Source organism: Phyllostomus hastatus, unplaced genomic scaffold, assembly GCF_019186645.2.
Source record: "Phyllostomus hastatus isolate PE091 unplaced genomic scaffold, TTU_PhHast_1.1 phas_contig_40, whole genome shotgun sequence".
Taxonomy (NCBI): domain Eukaryota; kingdom Metazoa; phylum Chordata; class Mammalia; order Chiroptera; family Phyllostomidae; genus Phyllostomus; species Phyllostomus hastatus.
The window spans coordinates 5,243,407-5,271,041 of NW_025333872.1; the positions used below are offsets into that span (position 1 = coordinate 5,243,407).

At 40.2% G+C, this 27,635-nt stretch overlaps 1 protein-coding gene across 1 annotated transcript in view; it reads left to right on the plus strand.

Moving 5' to 3' along the window:
- Positions 1-25,434, plus strand: part of LOC123821650 (adenylate cyclase type 10-like) — a 41,460-nt gene extending 16,026 nt beyond the window's left edge. The window contains 22 exon segments of the mRNA XM_045843255.1: positions 2-57; positions 811-964; positions 1,127-1,316; positions 2,457-2,543; positions 3,854-4,125; positions 4,598-4,734; positions 5,410-5,538; positions 8,064-8,333; positions 9,175-9,504; positions 11,853-11,916; positions 13,735-13,954; positions 14,355-14,480; positions 19,520-19,692; positions 20,281-20,437; positions 22,660-22,864; positions 22,950-23,046; positions 23,508-23,626; positions 23,891-24,008; positions 24,389-24,587; positions 25,106-25,305; positions 25,307-25,349; positions 25,351-25,434. Coding sequence (XP_045699211.1) covers positions 2-57; positions 811-964; positions 1,127-1,316; positions 2,457-2,543; positions 3,854-4,125; positions 4,598-4,734; positions 5,410-5,538; positions 8,064-8,333; positions 9,175-9,504; positions 11,853-11,916; positions 13,735-13,954; positions 14,355-14,480; positions 19,520-19,692; positions 20,281-20,437; positions 22,660-22,864; positions 22,950-23,046; positions 23,508-23,626; positions 23,891-24,008; positions 24,389-24,587; positions 25,106-25,305; positions 25,307-25,349; positions 25,351-25,434 — 3,430 coding nt within the window.
- Positions 25,435-27,635: the final 2,201 nt, after the last annotated feature.

The following is a 27,635-nucleotide window of genomic DNA, read 5'->3' on the forward strand; positions in this document are numbered from 1 at the left end:
GAATGTTTGGGAAGAGACATTTGGTCAGAGAGAGAAATAAAAATCACCCTTTGTTAGGTGCGTTTTCTTTTCTACCTTAAATTGTATTTTTTCAGCTATAGATGATTAATGTGATTAAAAAACAAAATTCAAGACTGAATGCTTCTAAACTGTATTAAAAATAGAAAGCAGCCTTCTTAGTGAATTCATGGTCATTTTGAAGAGGACTTGCCATTTATTTTCCATACTGACTCTTTAAATATTAGGTAGATCCCAATCACTTTGCCTGAGAAGTGCCAGCATTTAGTGACAATCTTTGTGAGTCAGAGTTCAGCTATTGAGATCCGACCAACTTGTTGTGGTGCACCTTTAGACGAAACTCTTTGCCCTTAGATAGTGAAGATAGAACCGAAATTGTTGCCACTTACACTATAAATTTTCTACCTTTATATTTATTTACCTATATCTATTAGATCATTAACTATCTGTATATGGCAATAATGGACTTCGACTAAAAATTGTTAATACAGAAACTTTTATGAAAAGCTAAGAAGATAAAGTAGCCATATGTCCCTGTGGTACCTAACTATCTGGAATGTCATTACCTAGGCTCTGTAGCAAACCACCAAGCCCACCACGCATGTCTGTATAGATCAGAGTTAATTTTCTAGAAAGATATCTGAAGCCTCACCAAAGAATGGGATTCTTTGCCAAGGATTCAGGGTGGGGCAGGAACACATTCTGAGGCTAATTTTTTCAAATTAATTTAAATAAATAGAGTGTCTACTAAAAAAAGCACTGGAGTGTTAGGTGCTGCCTGTCTCTGTACAGACCGGGAGAAAGAACTGGAAGCCTTCCGAATTGCACAGCAGGGATGCTTGCACCAGAAGAAGGGACAAGCAGTTCTGTATGAAGGTGGAAAGGGCTATGGAAAAAGCCAGCTATTGGCTGAAATAAACTTACTGGCCCAGAAGGAAGGGCACAGGTAAAGACTCCTGCTTTCTCATTTAACAAGTGCTTCTCTTGGGGCTTCTTCCCTTTGTTGGTGAGACTCTTGTATCATTAGATTTAGCATCCTTGGGCTGGTAGAGTGAGTAACCTCTTTATGGGTCAGCAGACTCTCTGTGACTATAGTAACGTTCACCAGGGTGTTGTCATTGAAGCTGAAAGAAGCAGATTCCAAGCAGCGCTTCTATGCCATCCAGACCCTCATGGCCATCTTCTTTGAGATCGACATATGCCCAGCCTACTACCGGCAAGAGCGCCTACACAAACAGCTCCATGGGATAGTGGAGGAACCACTTCACTGCCTTTTTAATGAGCTCTTCTTTGTAAAGGTAACGAAAGCAGTGGCTTTCTGAATTGGATTACTGATGTTGATGTATATATGGCCTAAGAACACATGGTTAGCAGTGGCAGGAGTGAGATTTGAAATTCCCTAGACACCCAAGTCTAGGCTTTCTCTTTTTTAAGGAGAGTAAATTCCAGGACTGACTCTGACACTTGCTAGTTGTATGTCTTGGCACAAATCACTTTGCCTCTCTGAGCCTCAATTTTTTTCACCTGTGGAAATGACAAGTATAGTATTTATATGGTTTTTGCATGGATTTTAAAGAAGATGGTATATGAGAGATTGCATTGTAAAGGTGAAAGTGCTAAATCCATCAAGATGATCCTGACCAGTCAAGCATCCCCAGCAATTGTGTCCATGAATTCTCTAGTCAGTTTGCAATGTTTGTTCTTTAAATCTACCTTTACTTTCCCTAGCCATGGAGTATGGCACTTAAACTGGCAGCTGAATGTCAAAAGCTTCCAGTGGTCTAGAGTGCATGTGGAACCCATTAGAGAGTAGGCTAAGAGCTCCCTGGTCCACAATTTTCATTTTTTCATCCTCCATCACTTCTCCTGATCTACCCAGGCTGCAAGGCACTATATGTAATAGCAAATACAGAAAACTAAAATCTTTCCAATCCCTCAGCATAACCCTGTTTTAAGATAGGCCTTGCCTAGGGCTCTGGCCCTGGCCAAAGTGGTTAAGGAGTAGTCCTACATTGGCTCTCAGGTTCACGGTAGCTACTGTGCCTCAGCCTAGTACATGAAACAATGTTAGGTGATGTCCATTGCAGTTGTTTCTGACAAGTCTCATCTACACATTCATCCTGGTTTACTTGGAATAATTGGGGTACTGGAGCTGTCCAAAGTGACATTGCTAAGTCCCACCTATTATTTCATTCATTAGTCATGACCTTAAAGGGTTTGCCAGTCTGATATGGAAAGGAGCCATCTGTCTCTCATCACCAGTGGACTTCCAGTCTTACCCTCTGAAATACATATTGGTGTTTGTAACACTATGCCCTGTACTATAGAAACCCATTCTCACTCAAAATATAATCATTTTCTATTCTCTTTGGGGAGCCTGTATATTTTTATTAGATTGTCATTTTGAATGCTAATATATGAATAATTTTCCTGGTCAGTTTTCCTTATCCTTCAAAGTTTCACACATGGATGACCTGGCCAAACAGAAGAAAATTAAAGCGTGTTTTTTTCAAGTGCTACAGAAGGTGGGTACTTTTGTTACATACCATTAACTCTTAATATATGGAAATGGTTTATGCTTATTTTAATCTATCCATATCACACTGGACTTAGGCATTTCTTCACCTATTTTTGATATCTTCATTGTTTGTCTTTAACCTTGACTCTATCATATAGCATAGCATACAATAAAGGTCTTTGCTATTTTCTGACCATTTCTTTTTTCTTTTTAACTTTTTTTTATTGTTGTTCAAGTACAGTTGTCTCCATTTTCCCCCCACCCTAGCCATCCCCATTTCCCACCCTTGATCCTACCCCCCTTTGGTTTTTTACCCTGCTTCTTAATGAAATTCTAATAATTTAAAACAGTAGTTTCTAAATACAGATTGATAGCTATTAAAAATACAGGTACTCAGGCTCCCAACTGAGGATTACAGAATCTATAAGAGCAGAAACTGATATAGCCATTCTGGAAAGCAACGTAGAAGTAATAAGTCAATTTTTAAGAACACACATTCTCTAGAGCCAGCAGTTCCACTCCTAGATATATATTCCAGGAAGTCTGTTTATTACAATGTTTGTGGTACTAGGGAGGCATTGGCATGAACTCATGAATGAACACTGTGGACTAAATGTGGAAGTTAGAAGTAAGGGAATAGATGATAACATAGTAACACAGGGTGATCATACAGTCCCTAACAAAGAGAGACAAATAATGGGATCTGTAACACTACCGTTTATATAAAAACAATATTCTTGACAAAACAACCATGCACACTTATAAGAACAAAATACAAACATAAGGTTAAATGATAAACACATTAAAATGGTTACCTGTGGCAGTCAGGAAAATGGACACTTCATTAAATGGGGAATGTGGATAAAAGTAAATACATTTTTTAGAAGTCTGCATGAGTAGGGCCTGGTAATTGGTAGTTTTAGCAAGCACTCCCAGGAAATTCTGATTTGCAGCCTGCTTTGGAAATTACTGATTTGAAGTGTGAATTCCCACACAGTTTGAAACCTTTGCAAATGAAATATTTGAAAGCTTTAAGTTTGATTTGGAGAATATTTTGATGCTTATTTTACTTTTTTGTTAGAGTATTTTCTTGTCCAAGGAACTCAGTACATTTCTTTAGGAATTAATTATACAGGCTATATTTTATATTTATAAAGTAAAATATTACCTGGACTTAGGATACATTTTACTCTGAAAATCCCAGCCTGTGTTGACATTTTATTTAAATTGTTGATGGGAAATTCACAGTGGATTTGCAAATTGGGTGACTTCAGCTCTAATCAGAGGTTGTCATTGCCTCTTTTCTATTATTTCCAGGCAGTGAGGGAAACACCACTGATTTTCCTCATTGATGAGGCACAGCATATGGATGCAGCTTCCTGGGAGTTTTTGGGAACATTGCTATCCAGCATGCCTATCATCATGGTGATGACATTGACGCCTACCTTCTCCCTGTGTGGTGGGGCCCGGCACTTCCTGCAGAGCCCTCAGGCTACACTGATGCCCATTTTGAAGTTAGCAGCGAACTCACTGTTGAGAATGGCATGTTGGGAACTGGGGGTGGTGAGCATCCCCCAAGAGCTGCAAATGTGAGTGGCTAGGGCTAGCTGGACACTTCATTAAGGGAGGAATGGCATTAGTAACCATGGTGAGACCCAAGACTAGATGTTAGGGTAGACAGTGTCCCACTAAACCAGCAAGGGGCTACTTCTCTGGGCTATCCACCAGGCTTTCACAGGGCAGTTAGGACTTGGATGGCTTATTTAATATGTCAGTTATATGTAGTCAGGCCAGTTTCTGCCAGGCCATTTAGCAAGTAGATGTTAGATTGTTTTAACATCGATAGAAGCAAAATAGTTAATAAAGAAAAGTTACTGCCAAAATACATTTTAAAGCCAATCAGAATTTTTTTTATATTTCTGTGTTGCTGCTTCTCTCTGTTAGTGTATATCAAAAGCTGACTTCAACAAAAGAAGAAAGTCCTACTGTGAAATACCCTTATGCTTGGCTCTCTTCAAGTGGGTATCTTTAGTCAGTGCTCCGATACTTATGTCTCTACAGCTACCTTCTCCGCAGGTGCTTGGGGAACCCCCTCTACTGTGAGGTCCTATGCCAGGACCTTCTCTCAAAGGACTTACTGCTCTTTTATGACCTACAAAAGGAGGAGGATGAGAACAGCAAGTGGGAGAACCTCTCAGGTAAGCCTAGCTTCCCAGGGTTCTACCCTGGTCCAGCTGCATCACCCCACCCTTATAAGGTACATGCCTATTCTCTTCTGACATTATAGGTGGGATTATACTTTCCTAGCTAAGGAAACTATATAAATAATTCACAGCTATGGTGAAAATACTAAATACCTGCCTCAGATAACTTGAGCCTATCAACCTATTATAATTCCTTTTTGAGCAGTGCAAAAGGTGAGAATGGGAAAATAGGATCTAGAAACATGACAGTCACTAGAGGGGATTTATAAACATGAAAATTCAATAGAGCATGTCACACTGCTTAAGAGAAGGATGACTTGAAGATTTATTTGGATGGCTGAAATGGGAGAAGGAAGGAGAGTGGAAGAGGAGAAAGGAAGTATGTGTAAATCTAGAAAGACATCCTAGAGTTGTAATATAATAGAAGTGAGGGCTATCGGAAGGTAAACAGGAAGAGTAAAAATGTCATACCATATGGTGCAGAAAATGTTAGTTTCTAGGAAAAAATTAGAGAACAGGCAGGATAGGTGGGTTTAACCACTTTAAATGGGATTTGTTCCATTCCTCTTCATCATTTGTTTCTTGACTAAATTCTTGTATTTTTGTTCCTTTAAAACTATAGTCACTGAGCATGGTGTTTTCCTCAGTCATTGTTTTCTTTCTCTACAGCCAGTGCCATGAAATCCATGATGCATAATATTTCTCCTACCAGCTCTGAAGAAGACCAGGAACTTTATGTCTGCATCATCAAGGATGATGTGAACTTGGATACAGTGCTTCTCCCACCATTGTTAAAAGGCAGGTCCCTTGAAAAACTCAAGTGAACCAATGACAGATGTCATTGTAATTAGGCATTTGGTGGGTGATTGAATATAGGTCTCTTATTATCATGCCAGCTTCATTTTCTTTTAAAAAAGAAACCTGCCTTCCAGAAATAAGTTCAGGTACTACCCAGAGAGCCCTTTAAAGACTTGTAATGTTACTCGAGTAATGGTTTACTTAAGTGAGCACACTGTTCTCTTTGGGGCTGACTGGTGACCTGGGAAAGTTTTTAGTTGTTTAATAAAAATTACATCCTGTGCTTCCTTTTGTACATATTCCTGTACTGGAGGAAACAGTAAGCAAGGGAGATAATGTTGGTGAAACTTAAGAAAATTCATGGTACTAGTAAAGGGGCAGTGTTATGCATATGACAGTAGTTTAATAAAAAGAGTACAAAGTAAGTTTATAATGATTTGTGAGATAAAGAAGCCATTAGAATTATGTAGGCATAATTGATCAGGGATGTTCTTCTTTTTAGAGATGAGTTTTTTTAAATATTCAAGTGGGCAGTGTACTATATTAAGCCCTTGGGAGGGATATGATGATGAATAAGCATACTTCAAGTCACAGATGGTCTTGCTGAAAATATGTGACATATATATAAAATAGCAGTACCGACACCATGGTAGTTAAGAGCCAGGTCTCTGGCCCTGACTGGTATGGCTCAGTTGATTGGAGTCTTGTCCCCTGTACCGAAAGAGTCACTGGTTCAATTCCCAGTCAAGGCACATGCCTAGGTTGCAAGTTCCATCACCATTTGGGGCACATATGGGAGGCAGCCATTGATGTTTCTCTCTCACACCAATGTTTCTTTCTCTCTCTTTTTTTCCCACTCTCCCCTTTTCCCCCTCTCTAAAAAAAAAAAAAGAAAGAAAGAAAGGAAAAAAGCCAGGGCTCTGGAGTTAGACTCAGTGGAGGAGACTGTTGGCTTCTCTACTTACTGGCTGTGGAACCTTAGATAAATTGATTAACTTATGTAAGTTTTAGTCTTATCATTCAAATGAAGGTAATGATAGCTCCTAATTCATAGGGTTAGCTAAAGATTAAATGAAATAAATCATGATACATAATAAATATTCAGTGAATATTAACTTTTATAAGCTATTCATTCTGAGCGTTTTAAGTCCATCTAGACAGTGCATACTCCTACATCTATGACAGGCCACACTTGGCAATGGCTTTATTAACTTAGAAGGACACAAGCCAGGAAATACAGCATGATAGCAGAATAGCAGCTGCTGGTTTTCTTCAATGGATGTCCTCACAACAGTTTCTACTGCTCTTTTCTGGAGCTTCAAGGAATAGCTTAGGTGTGATAGAATGAGACAATGATGGATAGGTACATAGAAGCCCCATGACCCAGATAAAAAGTTGTGTCCCTTATAACAGCATAACTTCCAGGCCCTGCAAGGGACATGACCTGTTATAGGATTTATTATACCCAAGGAATCCCAAAGCTGTGGCTTACCCCTAGGTGTTTATAGCTTATTCACAGTTTCCTAATCCAAGTTCAGTTTCCAATGAGAGATCATTTTTAGTGTAAGTACTATTACCTGGTAACTCAGCTGGCATTCTCATTTTATCAGGATCCTGAGAAAGCACTAGAAGGTAACCCAAGTTCAGCATTGTCCACAGAGAAGGAAAAAAGTTATGTTAACTCAAAGCTAAAATTAATGGCTCAGTCTGCAAACCCTTGGTCTAAATGAAAGGCCAAAGTTAGATTGTGAAAGGCCACATAAATTATAAAAGTTTTTAAGAAGGAGACTGACATGATTATACTTGTACTTTTAGTATATAATTCTGCCAATAGCTAATATGTTATTGGGATAAGAATGAGAGGAAATTTAAGATGTTCAAAACAGGGTGGTATAGTGGTTCTGGTGAAAATGACTGCTTATGAGGAGGGAATATATGCAAGAGAATTTAGAAGAAGGATGAGTGAGTGAGGTGACCAGTGGTTGTCAGGGAAAGGAAGAGGTTTAGAATTATTCCAAGATTTTGGGGTTGGTGATTTACTGGTTCAATACAGACTGCTTTAATGTATGGGTCATAATATGGAGAGGTTTACTATAATGCTTAGAAGTTATTAAGATCTTTATAATTATTAGAGTTCCAGGACCAGAGTTCCTCCCTGTTTAGTCTGAAGCAAAGAGTCTGAGTACTTACTAGTCATGAATTGAGAAGAAGTCTGAGTACTTACTAGTCAATGGGAAGAATTGTTAGTACAGCTAAATGATTCAGAGCATAGTTTTGGGTTTACAAACAAAAGGTTTTGGTGACATGGGTGAAGAGTTTCAGTGATGTGAAAATCTGATTGTTGTTGGTTAAACAATGAATGAGGAATGAGGACATGGAGATAAGTCTCTTTGAAGAGGGTTGGCTGAGTGAAGAAGGGGTGGGAACAAAGCAAGCCTTTACATATATTTTTAAATGGACAGATTATCAACACAGTGTATTCTGTGTTTATAGAATGCTTGTTCACTACTGATTTTTTTCTCCAGAAATAGCAATAAACCAACTGGATCAGTTGAGCCCAGAAGAACAGTTGCTGGTTAAGTGTGCCGCAGTCATTGGTCACTCCTTCCACATAGATCTGCTGCAGCACCTGCTGCCTGGCTGGGATAAACGTATGCTACTTCGGGTGCTGAGGGCTCTTGTAGATATACACGTACTCTGCTGGTGTAACAAGACCCAGGAGCTTGCTAAGCCAATACTAGTGCCTTCCTCTATTGATATTATTGAAAAATCAAAAGAGGAAAAGAAAAAATCAGGTAAGGACGAGCTGCTCCCTTGTTCTCAGGCCCAAATGGAGAGCTTTGAGTGGGGATTGGGAGGAATCTGTGTTGAGAAAGAGCATCAATATCATACATCAAGGGCCTCAGTCCCTTAAAGCTTATAGCTAAGAAATCAGGAAAAACAATTATTTTATCATGAAGGAACCATGATTATATTGAATGAATAACTTGTATTTTTTCAGAATTGTATTAATTGCAAGAATTCTAGCTCTTTGTTAAGTATTTGTGTTTTGATTTTTGGTTCATAAAATATTGCCATAATCCTTTATTGGTGTCTATGTATAAATAATAAGAAATAAGGATACACTATTTCTAATTTTAGAAATTCACAAGCAGATAAATACATGTGGTACTGAAATAGACATGAAGAAAGCAAGGTATACATTAAAGAGTTTGCAATCTCAAATTCTCCATATGGAAGAATAAAATTGAGCATAGAATACCCAAAGTGCATGTAGTCCACAAATAATTTCCTTTTGACTTTGAAATATGTTTGGGTCTTATATTTGAATAGAGCATTTCTGATGTTTGACATTTATGATTGTAGTACAAAAGCTCATTTTAGAAGGAACTAAGAAATCTATCCAAGTGTACTTCTGTACCCATGATCATTCCTTCTCCGTGGTACTTTATGCTAGATATGGTCAGTATCACTCTTAGGTTGGTGTAAAATTCTTTCTATAAAGTAGGCAATAATATAAACTGGAATTATAAATGAAATTTCTTAAAAACTAGCAGCATGTGCTTGGGAGTTTGCTACATAGTAGCATACAAAGGCTTTAAGGGTGCCTCTCACTTGGATTTTTCTATATTTCAGATGCTGGCTCTCCTCTCAGGCTAAAACAGGAACCATTTCTACCTCAACCTGAAGTGCTAGAATTTGGAGTGCCTTTATTACGGGAAGCTGCTTGGGAGTTGTGGCCCAAGGCACAGCAAATAGCCCTGCATCTTGAATGTGCCTGCTTTCTCCGAGATTTGGCCTGCCGCTGTGGGAGCTGCCATGGTGGAGACTTTGTCCCCTTCCATCGTTTTGCCATCTGTTCTATTAAGAGCTCCAGAGGGACATCCCGATTCTGTAGTTACAAAGATACTGGCTCGGTGCTAACACAAGTGATCACAGACAAATTGCTGCTGCCTTCTCCCCAAGGTAAACCCAGTGGGGCAGAAAGGCATGTGGACAGCACTTCTCTTTAGTCATTAATTTGGAGCTCTTCATCCAAAAAGTGAAATCACATTAGAGAGAAAAAAATAGGTAGAAAGAGCCATTTATCCCTGAGGTTTAAAAAAAAAATGTAATCTCCGAATTAAAAGGAACTTTAGAAGTCATACCTGTTTTGGTTGGCAATCTTAGGCAAATTCCTTAACCTCAATTCATTGAGAAAAATGACAATATCACCTTGATAGGGTTGTTGTGAGGATTAAATGAGTTAAAATATATAACGTGCTTTGAATACTGCTAGGCACATGGTTAATACACAATCCACTTTAGTTATTGTTTTTTATTATAATTATTCCACTCAGCACAAATATATGGAGTTTGTGTGTTCCAGATGCTGCAACTATGTGTTAAGAATACAAAATGAGCTCTGACTGGTGCATCTCATTTGGTTGGGCAGCCTCCCGCAAAGCAGAAGGTCACCAATTCAGTTCCTAGTCAGGGCGCATGCCTGGGCCACAGGCCTGGTCCCCCATTGGGGCATGTGCAGGAGGCAACTGATGTTTCTCTCTCACATCAATGTTTCTCTCCCTCTCTTTCTCCCCACTTTCCTCTCTCTCTAAATAAATAAACAAAAAATACAAAATGAATGAGCCTTGGTCCCTAAAATGATCAGTTTTAGGGGGTGATACAGAGACATAGAGAATTCCAGTATAACATGGAAAAGTTTATGAAAATGGCATACATGGAGGGTGGGTATCTCGAGAAGGGGCCATTAAGTCATCCTGAGGGATGAGTAGGAAGGGATTCTCCCTTAAAGAGGATACTGCCAGGAGTTAGACTTGAAGGGTAAGTAGGATTTGGCTACTTGAAAAAGGTTGGATTAGTGGATGGGTAGTCCCCAAAGCTGATAACCCTTCTACCACATCCCAAATAGGAGTTTATTCATCTTTGTTTTAACTTTTTTAGTTAGTTTACCTTACAGAACATCCCATTTCATTGCAAACAACTATTAGAAAGTTTCTTCTTTCGTCTTTTTATCAGTATGAAATCTACCTTCTTACAACATCAACTATTTTTTCAGAGTTGAGCCTTCCTCTATAGCTGAAGACAGCTGTCAAAATAGAAAAGTTGGTATTGGTGTTGGCAGGGGAAAGAGATATGAGAGAGATGATGAAGATTGGTGGTAAAGGACTAAAATGAAAGACCTGATCTATGATCCTAATACCTCTTCTAGCTGTAACAGTCTGATGACTGTGAAAGTAGACTAGTAACTTGGAGAATTGGTCATTGATTGAGGAACATTGTGAGCATTTGTACTTTTGCACTTTCTGACGATAACAGTGAATGTCCTAGTCTGTTACTGTGATGCAGTTGTGCTATCATTCACATTTCCTATATGACCTTTGTTTCTAAAAGGTCAGTGTCAGCTTTAGATCAGACAGCCTGATCAATCTGTCTGAGACAGGCTCAAGACCTTCCCAACAAAGCTGAAGCCTGAGGAGGCTTCTCAGACCCAGGGTCTCTGTGCTTAGATAACAACAGGTACTGCACAATCTAGAGGGTGCTATTCACACAGGCCGTGATGTTATGGTGCTCTAGGAATTGTGCATTGCAATAGTGCTGCCAATCTCCAGTGTCTTTATTTTATCCTTACCTGACCTCATTTGACATCATTAAAGTATCAGAGAGCCAGTCCTGAACACAAGTCCTCCCTATGGCAGTTCTCTTAGACTCTTTTTCAATCCACCCACCCATGCTTCTGAGCCCTAATAGGTAACATGTCAACCTTATTCCAAGTTTTGCTTTTTGATCTTTGAGAAGGCAGCTGTAGAGGATAGGGCTATTTAAGGCCAACTAGGTAAAGTTGAAAACCCCTGCCGGCCAGCAGCACTCTATTGGACTGTGGCATCCTGTGCTCTCATGATTTTCTTCACTAGGTCTTAGGTTCTGTGGTTCACTCTGATCTGTTCACAAATCTCATTTGTACATTTCCAGGTATTTCTACTATTAGAAATAGCCATCAGACCAAATGGACATATTTATTTATTTGTTTACCAAATATCTAGTTGCCTTCTGCAAATTAGGAACTGGTTTTGGGGGAATGAGATTAAAAGGAGTTACTATTTGAATCACAAATAGATGCCATTAAGAAATTTGCAAGCTACCATACTAATTTTGGGTGTAGGCAAATATTAAACCTAAATTTATCATTATTATAGTGGGAGAGGCAATAATGTCATAAACTAAGCTGCAAAGGAAAGGTACTTAGGGATTTAAAATGTCCTCAGTTAAATAAACATGGATAATTAAAGATAATCATCTTTTTCTCCCTACAGATTATTTTCAGTTCCAGACAAAACCATCCAGAAGTCAGGAGGCCTTCACAAGTGAACACTGCAGGTAGGTGGAGATGCTTGGAGCAGGCATGCAGGGGCCCAGAAAGTGAGGCACAGCCGACTGTCCAACTGGGGCACTCTCCTCACCTGCAGAACAGGAAAGCATCTGACCACCCAGAAGTAGTGACTCTTGTAGTCAGCCTAAAATTCAAATTTATATAGAGATTTTTAAAGGCAATTCCAATACTTTGTAGAGAAATTATTTTTTTGGTCAAATGATAAAAATACTTTTACGTTCCATAAAATGGCTTTAGTTCTCATCCTAGTTTTATATATTTTTTATTGTTGTTCAGTTACAGTTGTCCCCATTTCCCCACTGTTGCTCTCCTCTGCCCCATCCAACCCTACCCCATTGTCCTTGTCCATGAGTCCTTTGTACATGTTTCTCGGCTTGACCCTTCCCCTTCTTTCCTCCATTACCCCTCTCCCCCTACCCCTCTGGTCACTGTCAGTTCTTTATTTACATGTCTCTGGTTCTATTTTGCTCACTCGTTTGTTTTGTTCACAAGGCTCCACTTATAGGTGAGATCATATGGTGTTTGGGGAAATTATTTCTTAGTGGCTAAGAAAAGCTTTAATAGCTCTCAAGTGTATTGTACACATAGCAGGATTTTTTTCAGATATAAATTTGCCTTCTCAGTTATTTTTTATCCCAACTGATATTAAAATGAACTTACACTTCCCAGTCATGTACCTTCTGGTTTTTGAATGCCTATCCCATCAATTTTAAATGTCCCTACTTTGAGTTCACCAGACACGCTATAGTTTCCTATCTCTCTTATCCAACTTGATATCCTATTTTTCTTTCTTTAAAAAAAAACACTTTATTTATTTACTTTTACAGAGAGGGGAAAGGAGAGAGAAAGAGAAGGAGAGAAACAGTAATGTGTGAGAGAGACATCCACTGGTTGCCTCTCCCACACCCCCAACCGGGGACCTGGCCCACAATCCAGGCATGTGCCCTGACTGGGAATCAAACCGACAACCTTTCAGTTTGCAGGCTGACACTCAATCCACTGAGCCACACCAGCCAGGGCTATCCTACTTTTCAAGCAGAAATCTGTCTATACTTGGCACGATTCACCTTCAAATACATCTATGTGTATGGCTCACATAATGCTCCCTTTTTAAAATACTAAGTAACCTCCATATCCTTCCACTTACCAGAATGTTCACCATCCTTCAAAGCCCTCCTCAGTGCCCACTTTTTTCGATTATTCTATCTCAGAGAGATCTGACCTCTTTTGAACTCATGGTACCTGTGAAAAGTTCATTGAACTGGTAGTCTGAGAGGTGAGCTCTAGTTTTGGTTTTATTCAGTAGCTATGAGGCCAAATATGTTACTTAAGCTGTCTGAGCCTCAATTTTTTCCTCTGCAAAAGGGCAGTGACTTTTGCCTACCAGAATGACAGGGTTGTTGCAGGATAAGTTAATGGTGGTATATAAAATAATATTCAATTATGCTGTGACAAAGTTCTGATATATTAATAGATAAAGGTATAGTTGTTGCTTTGTATTACTTTTATGTTTTTATTCACACATTGTTAGTTTACTCTTCAGGTGTGGTCATTTATCCATTTAGTTTGTGAGGTACTTAGATTGGCTTTAGGTTTTTTAAAAATCTGAAATAGGACTTGACCATTGTAAGATCAGGTCCCTGACTTTCAAAAAGTTGTGGAGTGATGGAGGAAAAGGGTAGGCATAGAATTAATAAATTATAAAGGAAAACATCCTGGAAAAAGCGGGTCAGAGACCTGGTAATGCCCCAACAAAAGTGGCTGCTGCCTAATCACTCTCATTCCTTCATCTTCTCTCCACAAAGAACAGAGGAAGAGTTCCTGGATCAAGTGAGCAGGAAGCTGGCTCAGACCAGCCCAGAGAAAGACATGCTGACCATGAAGCCCTGTCACTGTGAGGAAATTCTGAAGTTAGTGCTCCTGCCCCTTACCCAGCACTGCCTGGTCATCGGAGAAAACACTTGTGCATTTTATTACCTGCTGGAGGCTGCTGCGGCCTCCTTGGGTCTGTCAGATAATTACATGGTGAGCAGGCTCTGCTGTCTGTCCCTGAGCTGAGCCCTTTTACTTGGGGAGTTCAATTGGAATTTCTTACTATCAAGTTACCTGGAGAGAAGAGTGAAAGAAAGTGGGAGAGAGAAAGGAGCTAGAAGGAGAGAAGGAGCTAGAAAGGAGCTAGAAGGAGAGAAAGGAGCTAGCAGAAAACATGAGTGGGGATGAGGTAGTGAAAGAGCACCAACTGGTGACCCTGCCTCTGCCTCGCACACGCAGTCCAGCTCATCGTTTCTAACTTGAAATCCAACCAGAGTCGAGTGCAAATCTTGACCCTCATTATAACCTTACTGCAGCCTTCATTCACCCTTATCGTACAGCTAGCATCATCTGAGTCCTAATCCAGTTTCTCTATCTCTTGTCTCATTGGGAGGCCTTCTTTTATTTGAGGAAGGCAAGCAGTCTTCTGGGCCAGCCCTCAGCACTCTCATTTTTTAAAAAGCACAAAGTGAAGATCTGTCAGTTTGAGGAGGCCACTTTCTGCTGTCTTCGATCAGAGGTGAGGACGGGGTGATCTTGAAGTCCAGATTATTTCTCGTTTAGGGTTACCCTAGTATTTCTTTTAAAAATCCCTTTTGTGTGTGCAGTTATAAATGTGATAATGTGATAAAAGGTATACAAATTCAAAACATAAAAATACATATGTTGAAAGTGAAACAGCCCTCACTAATCTCATGCTACCTTCAGCATGAGTTAATAATCTGGTGCAAATTCCACTGGCTATATACATATAGTCAAATCATGATTGTTTTGCTATTTTTTAATCATATTATATTGATTACAGTTGTTCTGATTTTTCCCCCTTTTCCCCCTTCCTCCCAGCTCTCCCCACTCCCTCAGGCAATCCCTCCACCATTGTTCATGTCAATGGGTCTTATATAAATTCTTTGACTACTCCATTTCCTATACTGTACTTTACATCCCTGTGGCTATTCTGTAACTACCTATTTGTGCTTCTTAATCCCCTCACGTCTTCACCCATTCTCTCCCATCCCCCTCCCATCTGGCAACCATCAAAACATTCTCCATATCCATGATTCTGTCTCTGTTCTTCTTGTTTGTTTCATTTGTTTTTAAGATTCAATTGTTGATAGACACGTATTTTTTTCCTTTTTATTGCTTATAGTTTTGATCATCTTTTTCTTAAATAAGTCCCTTTAACATTTCATATAATAATGGTTTGGTGATGATAAACTCCTTTAGTTGTTTCCTGACTGGGAAGCTCTTTATCTGTCCTTCAATTCCAAATGATAGCCTTGCTGGGTAGAGCAATGTTGGCTGCAGGTCCCTGCATTTCATGACTTAGAATATTTCTTGCCAGTCCCTTCTACTTCCTGCAAACTTTCTTTTGAAAAATCATATGGCAGTCTTAAAGGAACTCCCCGTAGGTGACTTCTTTTCTCTTGCTGCTTTTAAGGTTCTCTCTTTATCTTACAACTTCCTGCAAACTTCCTGCAAAGTTTCTGTTGACAAATCATGTGGTAGTCTTATAGGAACTCCCCTGTAGGTAACTTCTTTTCTCTTGCTGCTTTTAAGATTCTCTTTATCTCTTTGGCTTTTTAATTATGATGTGTCTTGGAGTGGGCCTCTTTACATCCATCTTGTTTGGGACTCTCTCTGCTTCCTGGACTTGCATGTCTATTTCCTTCACCATATGAGGGAAGGTTTCTTCCATTATTTTTTTCAAACAGATTTCCAGTTTTTTGCCCTTTCTCTTCTCCTTTAGGCACCCCTATGATGTGAATGTTGGACCTCTTGAAGTTATTCCAGAGGTTGCTTATACTATCCTCATGTTTTTGGATTCTTTTTTCTTCTTGTTGTTCTAATTGGTTGTTTTTTGCTTCCTTATGTCCAAATCATTGGTTTGATTCTCAGCTTCATCTACTCTACTGTTGTTTCCCTGTAAATTGTTCTTTATTTCAGCTAGTGTATCCTTTGTTTTTGACTGGATCTTTTTTTATGCTGCAGAGGTCCTCACTGAGTTCCTTGAGCATCCTTATAACCAGTGTTTTGAACTCTGCATTTGATAGATTGTTTTTCTCCATTTTGTTTAGTTCTTTGTCTGGAGTTTTGATCTGTTCTTTCATATGGGCCATGTTTCTCTGTCCCCTTATTTTGGTAGCCTCCCTGTATTTGTTTCTATGTGTTAGGTAGAGCTGCTTTGACTCCATGAATTGGTAGTGTGGCCTAATGTAGTAGATGTCCTGTAGGGTCCAGTGGCACATCCTCCCCTATCACCCAGACTGGGTACTCAAAGTGTGCCCTTCATGTGGGCTGAATACACCCTCTTGTAATTGAGCCTTGGTTGCTGTTGGCATGTCAATGGGAGAGATTTACCCAGGTCAGTTAGCTGCAAAGACTGGCTGTGACCATTGACCACCAACCTCTGCCCTCTGTGGAGGACCTCCGTGGAGGATCACTGAAGTGTGATCTGTAGCTGTCCACTGGTTATGCTGGTCCTGGGGTTTCCATGGTGGTGCAGGCCAAGGTTTTGCCTGAGTTTTGCCTGAGGCACCCTGCCTAAGCTATAAAGCAATCTGAGTTGACTACTATTTGTCCTGGGCTTGGAGATCCCTAGGGGAAGCCAAGCTGTGGATGTAGGCTGGCTACTGCTAGTGCCTGACCTGGGGCTTACTGAAGCTAGCTGTTGCTTATTTGATAGGATTTGGGAAGTTGTGAAGCACGAGCCAAGACCAGCCATTCATATGGAAAAACAGCTTTGGTGGGCTCATAAGTTGGATGGGGTGGAGTCTCTGAGGATCTCCAAGGCAGGTCAAACAGTGTTAGCCAAGTTTGATGGAGTCTCAGATATGGCACCAGCTTGCCAGCTGTGTTGGGGAAAGGTTTAAAAAAGGGACAATGGCCTCTGCTTACCTTGATGCTAGACACTTTAGTTCCTCCCTGTACACCACTGGTGCCTTTCAAGCTGTTACCCCAGTGCTGGAGCTCAGAGGGAGTGAGTCTGCATAGTTGAGTCCATGTGCAGGTTCTTTAAGAGGAACTGCTTGGGGCTCCAGAAGATTTTTCCACTGACTCAATCCCTGCTGGGTTTTGCAGCCAGAAGTTGTGGGGACTTATCATCCTGGCACTGGAAACCCTGGGCTGGGGGCCCTGGTGTAGGAATGGGACTCCTTGCTCCCAAGATAGCCCTCCGAGATTTTTATCTACCACACATAGGTGTGGGATCAGACTGTTCCATGTCTGCACCCCTTCTACCAGTGTGCATGGATGTGGTTTCTTTAATTCCATAACTGTCAGACTTCCATTCAAATCAATTTCTGGTGGTTCTGGGTGATGGTTGTTCTCTATTTTAGTTGTAATTTTGATGTAGTTGTGCAAAGAAGTGAGCTATATCTGCCTCTGCTGCCATCTTGACAGGAAGTCCTGTTTTGCTATTTTTAAAATAGAATCCTGTTGCTTACTCTCTTCTGTAGCTGGCTTTTATTCTTAATAGTGCAGATTGAATGTATGTGCACATTGATATACATCTAATTATAGTTACAGCTGCCAAGTACTACATTGTATGCATGTATCAGCCATTCCCTTCTTCATGTGCATTTGGGTTGTCTCCAATTTTTTTATTATTATAAACATTGCTACAGTGAATATCCTTATAAACATCTCTTTCTTTTTCTGTGAGAGTGTTTCTATAACACTCTCACAAATGGAGAGACATTTCCAGATGTGGAAATAATAAGGCAGGAGATACGAATGATTTTACATTTAGTAAATATACTGCCAAATTGTTCACCAAAGATATATCAATTCAGGTGTTTTCCATTTCTTTACATCCTTACCAACATCGGATATTAGCCCTTTTAAAACTTGCTAATACATAGATGAAATTTATATTATATTTTAGTATCTATTTTTATTAGTATGATGCATTATTTTTACATGTTTATTGGTCCTTTATTTTTCCATGAATTACCTAGTAATGCCCTTTGCTCATTGCCATATACATAAACTAATATATATATATATATATATATATATATAGTATGTATGTGTTGGGGTGGAGTGGGAAAAAATGAGTAAGGGTGGTCAAAAGATATAAACTTCAAGTTATAAGATAAGTAAATCATGGGGATGTAATGTATAGTATAATGAGTATAGTTAATAAAACTATAGTGTGTATTTGAAAGTTGTAAAGAGAGTAGATCTTAAAAGTTCTCATCACAAGAAAAAAATTGTAACTATGTGAGGTGATGGATGTTAACTAAACTTATTGTGGTATTTTACAATATATAAATATAACAAATCATTATGTTGTACAACTAAAATTAAAAGTGTTATATGCCAATTATATCTCAGTTTGAAACTCACATTGCCCACATTAAACTGATGTTACAATATTATATGTCAAAAATATAAGTAAAGCTAGAAGAAAAGAACCATACAATTGAAAGTCTTCCCAACCCCGTCACTCAGTCTGTGTCCCTTCTCAAGTGCTATGTGTCTTTACGTGTTCCATCAGAGGGGCTCAGCATACATAAATATATATAGGCTTCCCCTTCTTTTTTTATCTTGCTTTTTTAAAAAAGTTTTATCATTCTATAGTATAACAGATTTCACCTGGGAATGAGATTTGTGTAAGAAAAAGAAACTCTGCAGAAAGCACACTACGACTCCATTTTTAAAGGACACATAGGAGTAAACTTATTAATTGTGTACAAGTAACTTAGGACAGCTCAACAACTTCTCACAGCCTTATTACTATGAAACTGAACAGAATATAATGTGTTGGGATAATTATTTAACAGTTTATAAATAGTGGCTCCATAAAACCATAGGAGATGTTTTGTTAGAGAGCTAAGCTTTAAATTTTTTTTAAGTTGAAAATATAAAAACAAATTTTCATGTGAACCTTAAGATAATCTGGTTAGGAGAATAAAGCTAATGTGTATAATGCCTTTGAATGCCAAAGAAAATGTTAGAGTTGTCCATGGTATTGCATTATTTGTGTTTTAACCAAGGTGTCTTGGGAGCAAAGTGAGATAATTATTTCTTTCCTTTATAAGAAGTTATTGTTCAATCTTCCCCCAATTATTCTAGAATCACCATAGATTTGATCTCTTTTTTGAAGGGTTTAGCCTTAGAACATGAAGGTATATGATAATTTCAGGGAGGTCCCCAGTTCCTACCCCACAGTGACTATGGTGGTGCAATCTGTTTAGGAAAAGAGATATGGGATGTGGTGATAATCCCAGATGCATCTGAAGCATCTGAATCCCTGCCCAAATGACAATCCCACCACAGGGTGGCAGCATCCGTTTCTAAATCACAGTCTTTCTCTACTGCTCACTGACAAGTGTATGGGAGATGAAAAATGAGGGTGCTTTCTCCTTAATCACTCCTTTACTTCCTCATGGCCCTACCCATGCTTGTTAGTGTGGCCAGGCTCTGCTCCAGCTCTGCTCACCCAAGCACCTCAGTGGCCCCAGGTACACATCCCAAAATGAAAGAAAGAGTCAGTGTGCTATATCCATAGTATTCTACCCATATTTACATTACTCTTTCTTATTTTCTTATGTCCAGGTCTGTTTCAACATGGGACAGATCACCTTGGCCAAAAAACTGGCTAGGCAAGCCCTTCGACTGCTAAAAAGGAATTTCCCGTGGACCTGGTTTGGTGTTCTTTTCCAAACATTCCTGGAAAAATATTGGCATTCCTGCTCCCTGAACCAACATCCAAACAACCCTAGTGAGAAGTGAGAAGATTGGCCAAGTTGCCCTGGTCCCCTTTAGGGCCACAGAGGACTAAAGTAGGCCCCAGCCTAAAGTTTTGCCACATTGACCTGAGACTGCTCTGTCCAAGCATATCACAGACAGTTCTAGTGTGCCTTACTGCCCCAGCCAAATACATGTAACAAAATGAGGACTTTTGTGTTTGGAATGTGGTGTTACCCTGCCTCTTTCAAATAAAGATAGGGTGTGTGTGTGTGTGTGTGTACATATATAGATATATAACTAAGTAGCAATTTAATATTATTTCTCTGATATAAAAATATTAAATTTCTTCCTAGTTATTGAGCTCTAATAATTTGTAGGAAATATGTTTAACCAAAAGAACAATTCAAAGAATGAACCTTTATAAAAAACCTCTTTGAACTTTTCCTGGTCAAGAGGGATGAGTTAAAAAGGTCAATGGGATTTAAAGTAGTGGTATCCCATAAATATTTCTAAGTTTGGAAGTCTGTACATGGCCCACCAATGAGTAGACTTGGATTTCCTGTGGGGAGGGATAGTTGGGCATTGTTAAAGAATAAGGTATGCTAACCACCCTGCATTCACAACAGCAAGAAGAGGTTGGCAGTCCTGCAACAGCAGGTGCACTGCCTCTCCCTGCTCTGGCAGCTCTATAACCTGGAGGGCACAGCCAGCAGCCGCAGGTTTGCCTGCCTGGCCAGTCTGATGCAGAAGAATTCAGCCGAGGAGTTTGCAAATGAAGCGCAGGTAAAAAAAAAAAGTTCTTATTTACCTCCAGACCTCACTCAGAAACCTAAAATGCTAGGGAGAGAGACACTGCCAACTTCCTGGTTTCCATGCTTCCACAATCACCAGATTTAACAACACACCATGGGTTTGAGCAGGGGTTTCTCAGCTTACAGTTTATAGATGGGTTTTCCAGGCATGAGGCTACTTGTGAACTCCCTGAATTAAATGTGGAACTTTATGTGTGTGTTTACAAGAGCATCTGGGGAGTGGTGGGAGGTCAGGAAGGAGTCATAGCTTTCATCAGATTCTCAAAGACATTCATGATCTAAAAATAGAATTCAAATTGCTGACTTAGAAAAAAAGAAGGAAGAGAAATGTGTCTTCCTAATTTTACTCTGTCTGTTTGTCTGTCTCTTTCTCTCTCTGTCTCATCCATTTGTTCAACAAATAATAACTGATGAATAGCTATTATATGCCAGGCACTGATCTCAGTTTCAGGGAAATAGAAAATAAATAAGTGAAATATATAGTATGTTAGGTGATAATAAATGCCATAGAGAAAAACTAAATGGAGGCAGCGGAACATGGGGTTCTAGGAGCTGATGGGTTCCAAGGTGGTCAGAGAAAGCCTTACTGAGCATGTGACATTTGGGTGAATATCTGAAGAAGGTGAGAAAGTAAGCCACATGGCTAACTGGTTGAAGAGTGTACAGGCAGAGTGCACAGTGAATACATAAGGCATGCCCTATGTGTTTGAGGAACAGAGAGGAAGCCAGTGTGACTAGATGGGAAGAAGGGGAGGAGAGAGGCAGGAGACAAGCCAGAGGGACTGGGATTGGGGGGATGGCAGATTATACAGGCCTTGTAGACCACTGTAGGGGTTCATCCTTTTCTCTAAATATTGGAAGCCTTTGATGGCTTCTTAGAAGAGAATGACAGTGTCTACTTACATTTTAATAAGATTATTCTTGCCTTGGCTGGTGTGGCTCAGTGGATTCAGTGCCAGCTGTGAACCAAAGGGTTGCAGGTTTGATTCCCAGTCAGGGCACATGCCTGGGTTGCAGGCCAGGTCCCCAGTAGGGGGCATGCAAGAGGCAACCATACTTTGATGTTTCTCTCCCTTTCTTTCTCCTTTCTCCCTCCCCCTCTCTCTAAAAATAAACAAATAAAATCTTTTTTAAAAAGATTATTCTGGTGACTATATTTAGAATAAACTGAAGGGCGCAAGAGAGGAAGCAGGGAGACCAGTTAGGAAGCTATTATAATAATGCAGGCAAGCTATAGTTGGCTTGGATTGTGGTGGCAGAGGAAGAGAGGAGAAGTGGTTTTTGTCAAGAGAGAGCCAGCAAGTTTCACTCATGGATTAATTCCAGAATGTGAAAGAAAGAAAAGAGTAAAGGATAATCCAAGATTTGCAATGTGGACTACTAAAGGGCTAGAAATGCTCTTAAATGGGATGGAGAAGTCTGTAGAAGGAACAGATTTAGGGGAAGATTGGTCACAAGGACAGATTTAATTTGAGGTGCCCATTAGACATCCAGGTGGAGATGCTGAGTGGGCAGTTGAATATACAAGTGTGGGGTTCATGAGAGAGGTCTGGAGGTTCATGAGAGAGTTCTGGCCTGGAAATAGAAATATGGAATAATCAGTGTGTAAATGGTATTTAAAACCATAAAACTTAGTGAGATCACCGAGAGAATGAGAAAAGGTCCAAAGACTGAGTTAACAGCTCCAGCCTTAAGGGTTCAGGGTCATAAGGAAAAACCAGCACAAGAACCTGAGAAGTTGCCAGAGAAGCAGGAGAAAAACCAAGAGATCATGATGTCCTAGAAACCTAGTAAAGATGATTCTGAGAAGTGACTCATCAACTATGTCAAAAGTGCACATATTTATGACAGAGATCTAGTAGCAATTCTGAAGAGCTGTGAAGAATAAAAATCAGAGACCTTAATTAGAGAAAACACAGATAAGGTTTGGCCACTGTTTTAAAAGGGAAAGTCTTGGATTAGAGGAAAAGAATAGGGGCAGGTTGAGAAAGTGGTTTGTTTAAAGAACAGGCAGTGAGAATAATCAAATTAGAAGTGTAAGTATGTTTTCGTAGCTAGAGTGGAGGTGAGTGGTAGGGACAGTGGAGTCTGGATAGAATGAGCAGCAGGGCACTCGTGCAGAAGAGGAACAAGATAGAAATGTAGTGTGAATGTACAGTCAGAATATTTTGCCCTGTGTTTGTCGCCCTGCAGGTTGTCTCCACCTATGTGGCCCTATCCCAGTTCTCCCAGAACGTGGGTGACAGGGAGAAGTGGCTGCACTGTGAGCGAATGGCCATTCAGAAAAGCAGCCTATGTTGGTTCTCCAGGGAGGGATTGTTGGCCACAGCCCAGCTCATGCAGGCCTTGGCCTTCACCAAGCTCTGCCTTGGCCATCTTGACTTCTCCATCAAGCTGGGTAATAGGGGTTGGGTTGGTGGGCCTAAGGCTTTAGAGGCCAAGTTCACAACTAGACCTCACACAATGTTCTTTTAACTCCTTAGGTTTTCAAGCTCATGAGATATGCAGACATCTCAAGAAACCAGCTCTGGAAAATCTGGTTCTCTCAGTTCTCTTCAGATCTGCATTTCTGAAAAAGAAGTATTAAGATCATTTTTTGCCATTTTTATTTGTTCCTGAGAAGGGAGGGTATGATCTCCCAGAGAAGTTTATAGAGGAAAGGGAGATGATGTTCGTTTCCACAGCCAGGGCTGCCTCTTCTCTAGTCACTGAAGGAAGCATCGTCTTAAGTGTGGGGGTCAGGAGTGAAAAGTATAGATTCTGGGCTGCTACATAGTCTTTTTTTTTTTTTTTTGCATTTTTCTTTAGGGAGATAGAGAATTGTAGTAAGTATAGACCCTGGAAACTCTCTTAGAGGTATTTTCCTACTTCTTTTGCTTAGAGACAGCTCTGATCCCAAGCATAGATGCTCTCTCTATAAATAGAGCTGTGGAGAAGAGGTGTAATGGATGTTAGGCTGCTTTGAAGTTGTAAGATCCCCTGCTGTCCTGTACCATGGTCCCCTCTTCCTAGCTGAACCCAGTGGCTCTGTCTCTTGGCAGATTTGATCTATGTGTCCATGTGCTGGACAATCAGTGGGCACTCATTTCCCAGGGTCATGATATCCTTGGCCTGGCTTGCTTCTATTCTGCTTGCTTAGATCTGCTGCTCTACGGAAAAGGTAAATCTTGTGCAGGGTCCTGTTGTACTCTTGCAGGATTCAGACCTTAGATGGGGCCCTAGGTTTGGAACACAGGGAGTCATGAACCTGTCCCTCTGGCATGGCCTCTGCTCCCATTCCCTGGCTCTATAAAGTCTAGGAACCACATTGTGATTCAGGGGGGTCTGCCTTTCAGATATTGTCTCCTCCCTTGTACCACACACCTTCAAAACCAGTTCCTACATGGACAACTTCTAGTAGCCTGGTTACCTTCTCTGTCCACAGGACTGCCATATCGGCCCTTTGAAGAGTGTCTGCGTTTCTTTCAATACTATGAGCATAGCTGCATTCTAACTTCTCAGAGCAATGTCATGCTGGGGATCCACTCCTCTCTGGCCATGTGGTAATGTGGGGTCTATGAAAAAGGGTAGAATTTAAGGACATCATGAAGGCATTATTTCACATCTCTAACCTACTTCTAAATACCATTCACTTCCCACCCCCATCATATTAGAAGGGCACTTTTCTTCTTTTTCATTAACAGTGTTAGGCCTACAGGTTGAAGATTAAGTTTAGGGTTACATTTCAGTGCTAGATAACCCATGGCAAGGCTGAATATCATTTGTCTCCTTGCATGCAAGTTAGTAGCCTTGGCTGCTTTCTGGCATCACAATTCTCACTATCAGGGAGATTTTAGAGCCTTAAAGAAATAATGTGTCTATGGAAGAGCCATAGTTGGTGAGCAGGAGACAGGGCTGAGAGCTGTGATTTTTTTTCTTCCAGGTTTGCCCAGGACTCACAATGGAACCTGTTTGAGCACCACTTCTCCAAGGCTCGCCAGTTGGTGAAAAGAACCAATGCCTCACTTTTTGGTTCACATGGCTTTGTCCGCTTCCTGGAGTGCCACGTGCTAATGTTGCAGAAAATGCCAGAGGGTGTCTTCATGCACATTCGCCCAGAGACTCAGGGTCAAGTCATAAAGGTAGCTGTTTCTCTACTGTCCTTCAGCTAACACCTAAGTTGCAGTTTGACCCTGTGGTACTCTTTCTGCCACCTGCATCTGTCCCTTACTCTTCTCTTTGTAGCCTCTGTCTCTTTTTACCCCTTGAATCTTTTTTTTCCCATCTAGGCATTCTTTCCACCGAACTCACGTGCCCTCCCAGATATTCTTGCATGTAAGTCAGGACTGTATCCAAAGACAGCAGAAGCCTCTGCACAGCTACCACCCAGTACCATTAAAACGTTAACATTTAGACCCACTCTGGCAAGTCTATAATTTGATACATCTCTCTACAGTCTTGTCTTTTGAGTCTAATACATTCTAGTTCCTGTGTATTTCAAAACAACTTTCTCACCCTACTTTGCCACCAGTAACTCCTCCTTGTTCCCCTAACCCTGAGTGAGTGTGCTGAGTGGGAACTGTTATAAGTTCTGATAGAGTCAAATGGAAGGAAAAAAGTACACTAACCCATGAACTAATGGACCTTCCTTTCCTTTCAGTACTTTAAGGAATTTTTCTCTCGATGTGTGACCTGCCCTGTCTATCACCAGTGGGTTTCTGAGCTTAAAGCATCTGTAATGAGATATGGAAAGAGAGAATTCATGTCTTTGACTAACATCATCAGGCCTTTTGACACCTGCTTGACCAGGATTTGGATAGATGGAGAATTCCTGGAGGAAAACAAGTCCTTTGAAGGAAATACGGAGTAAGCATTCCTTCCTGGAACCCTTGTCTGAGAGACATTAAGAACAGTCTCAAATTCTTACTCAGAAGCAGCCAAAGGCTTCACCTCCAAAGTAAGAAGGGACACACAGATATAAGGAGTTAGTCCTTGCTCCAGAGATAATTACTCCCCCCTCACTAGTACTGGATCCAGCCTAGACAGATTGCTACATATTGCAAGAGCCTCTGCCAGACCCTCATTTCACTATGTAGAATCTTTAAGTGTAGAAAGTTCCCACTTGGTCCAAGTTTAAACAACTAGATCATTCCCTCTAAGTAGCTGGATAACCATTAAGGGAAAAAGAGCCTTAAAATAACAACATAGTGTCTACAAAGGTAAATTAAGATGCAGGCAAGAAAAAGAAAGGAAAGGATCTAGTTTCTTGCCTCAGGACCCAGCAAATCTCCCTTTTCAGGGTCTCAAGTTAACTCTGTAATGGCTGAGAATATTCTTTGTGTTTGTGATAGATATCTTTTATGTTCCTGTTTTCAGGATTTGACAGAGTGGCTGATGTCAAGGAGAACAGGGATAAAGAAGAAATTCAAGAATGTAAATGTTAAAACAAAAAAAATCATCTGACGGGATCATGATTCTCTTATTGTATATAACACAAAGAAATACCCCAAGTTCTCCTTCTTAAGATACTGTGTAGTTTACATATTTAATATACTAGACTTTTACAGTCACAACTGTCTATATCTTTGTCAAAATAAAAAGCCTATGTTTGTGAAGCATGATACTTAGATCTTTCTTAACTCTGTGCTATCATTTGCACAACTGTAGAAAAATTAAAACCAGGGGTTGACCAGAGATCTGGGGGAGTTTGAGGTGAACTGATTCCATCTTATATAAGGTGGGATCCATTAGCAGACAGGAAACAAGATCCCCATAAAGAGGTTGTCATCAGGTAAAGGCAGGCTGACAGTGCAAGTACTTTGACATTGCTCTCTTTTGGCACAGATGTGGAAACGGACTGCTTAGTCAAAGAACATGTGTGAATGACCCATGGGCAGGGACAAGGAGAGAGTATTGACTATGGGAGAGAGGGATGGGCAGGGTGGAGGGGGACAAAAGGAAAAAGAACTGGGACAACTGTAATAGAATAAACAATAATTTTTTTAATTTTTTCTTTCTACTTATAGATTTGAGACAGAGAGGAAAGGAGAGGGAGGAACACAGAGAGCGAAACATCAATTTGTTGTTCCACTTATTTATGCATTCATTGGTTGATTTTTGCATGTGCCCTGCCCAGTGATTGAACCCACAACCTTGGCATGTTGGGACAACGCTCTAACCAACTGAGCTAACCGGCCAGGGCCACAATAAAAAATTTTTTAAATTTATTTAAAAAGTCAAGGAATCTTTTGAGAGGTACATAGTGCGAATTGGTTTCTCCTTTGCAGTATGTGATTTTGACATTTCCATGTAAAACTGAAATTGCCAGAGTGTATGACTCCAGCTCTCTTCTTTTTCTCCCCCTTTTGGAGCTGCTGTCTTTGGCCTTTATCTGTTTGATGGTCTTTCTTACATGTAGTACGACCTTCCCACTGATTTTTACACTTTATAACTCATTTAGTGTTCATAAAGTCAGTTAACTAATGTTATAGCCATATCATTTAACCTTCACTCCATGCTTGAAATACATCCTTTAAATCCTTAGGTCAACTCTGTGAAGCAAGTATTTTTATTATCCTTGTATTACAGATGAAGAAGCTGAAGCTTAGAAAGGTTTTCCAAGAAACACAGCCACAAAATGGAGCTGGGATTCCAACTCCAATTTAATTCTTGAGTTTATGTTCTTAACCACTAGGCTACACATGCTTTCATGGGACCTAGCCTATAATAGGCTGTCCCTTACCCCGTCTTCAATATTTTGTTCAAACAACCAAGATAAGACTTTGAAGGGCCTGCAGAGAGATATTTGGGAAAGGGAGGCCTGTATTTGCCATTTAAATCATCCTGTTTGGTTTGCACATTCCCTCCTCCCCTCTCCCCCCAACCCCCTTTTATCCCACCTCTTGTAACCCTTTTTCCTCCTCCTCCACTCCCCTCTTGTCTCCCTTCCATTCCTCCATTTCTTAACCCCTCCTTTCTCCTCCTCTACTCCTTTAAATTTCTGAGAGGTCATATAGAGTAGTGATCAGGAGCAAGGACTCTGGGCCAGCCAGCTGGGGCTCAAATTCTAACTCTGCTATGTATTAGCTGTGTTACGTTCATCATATAATATATTTTTATACTTCACTTTCCTTTTTCTGTAAATGAGGATTACAAATAGAACAAAAGATTGTCATTGTGAAGAATAAATA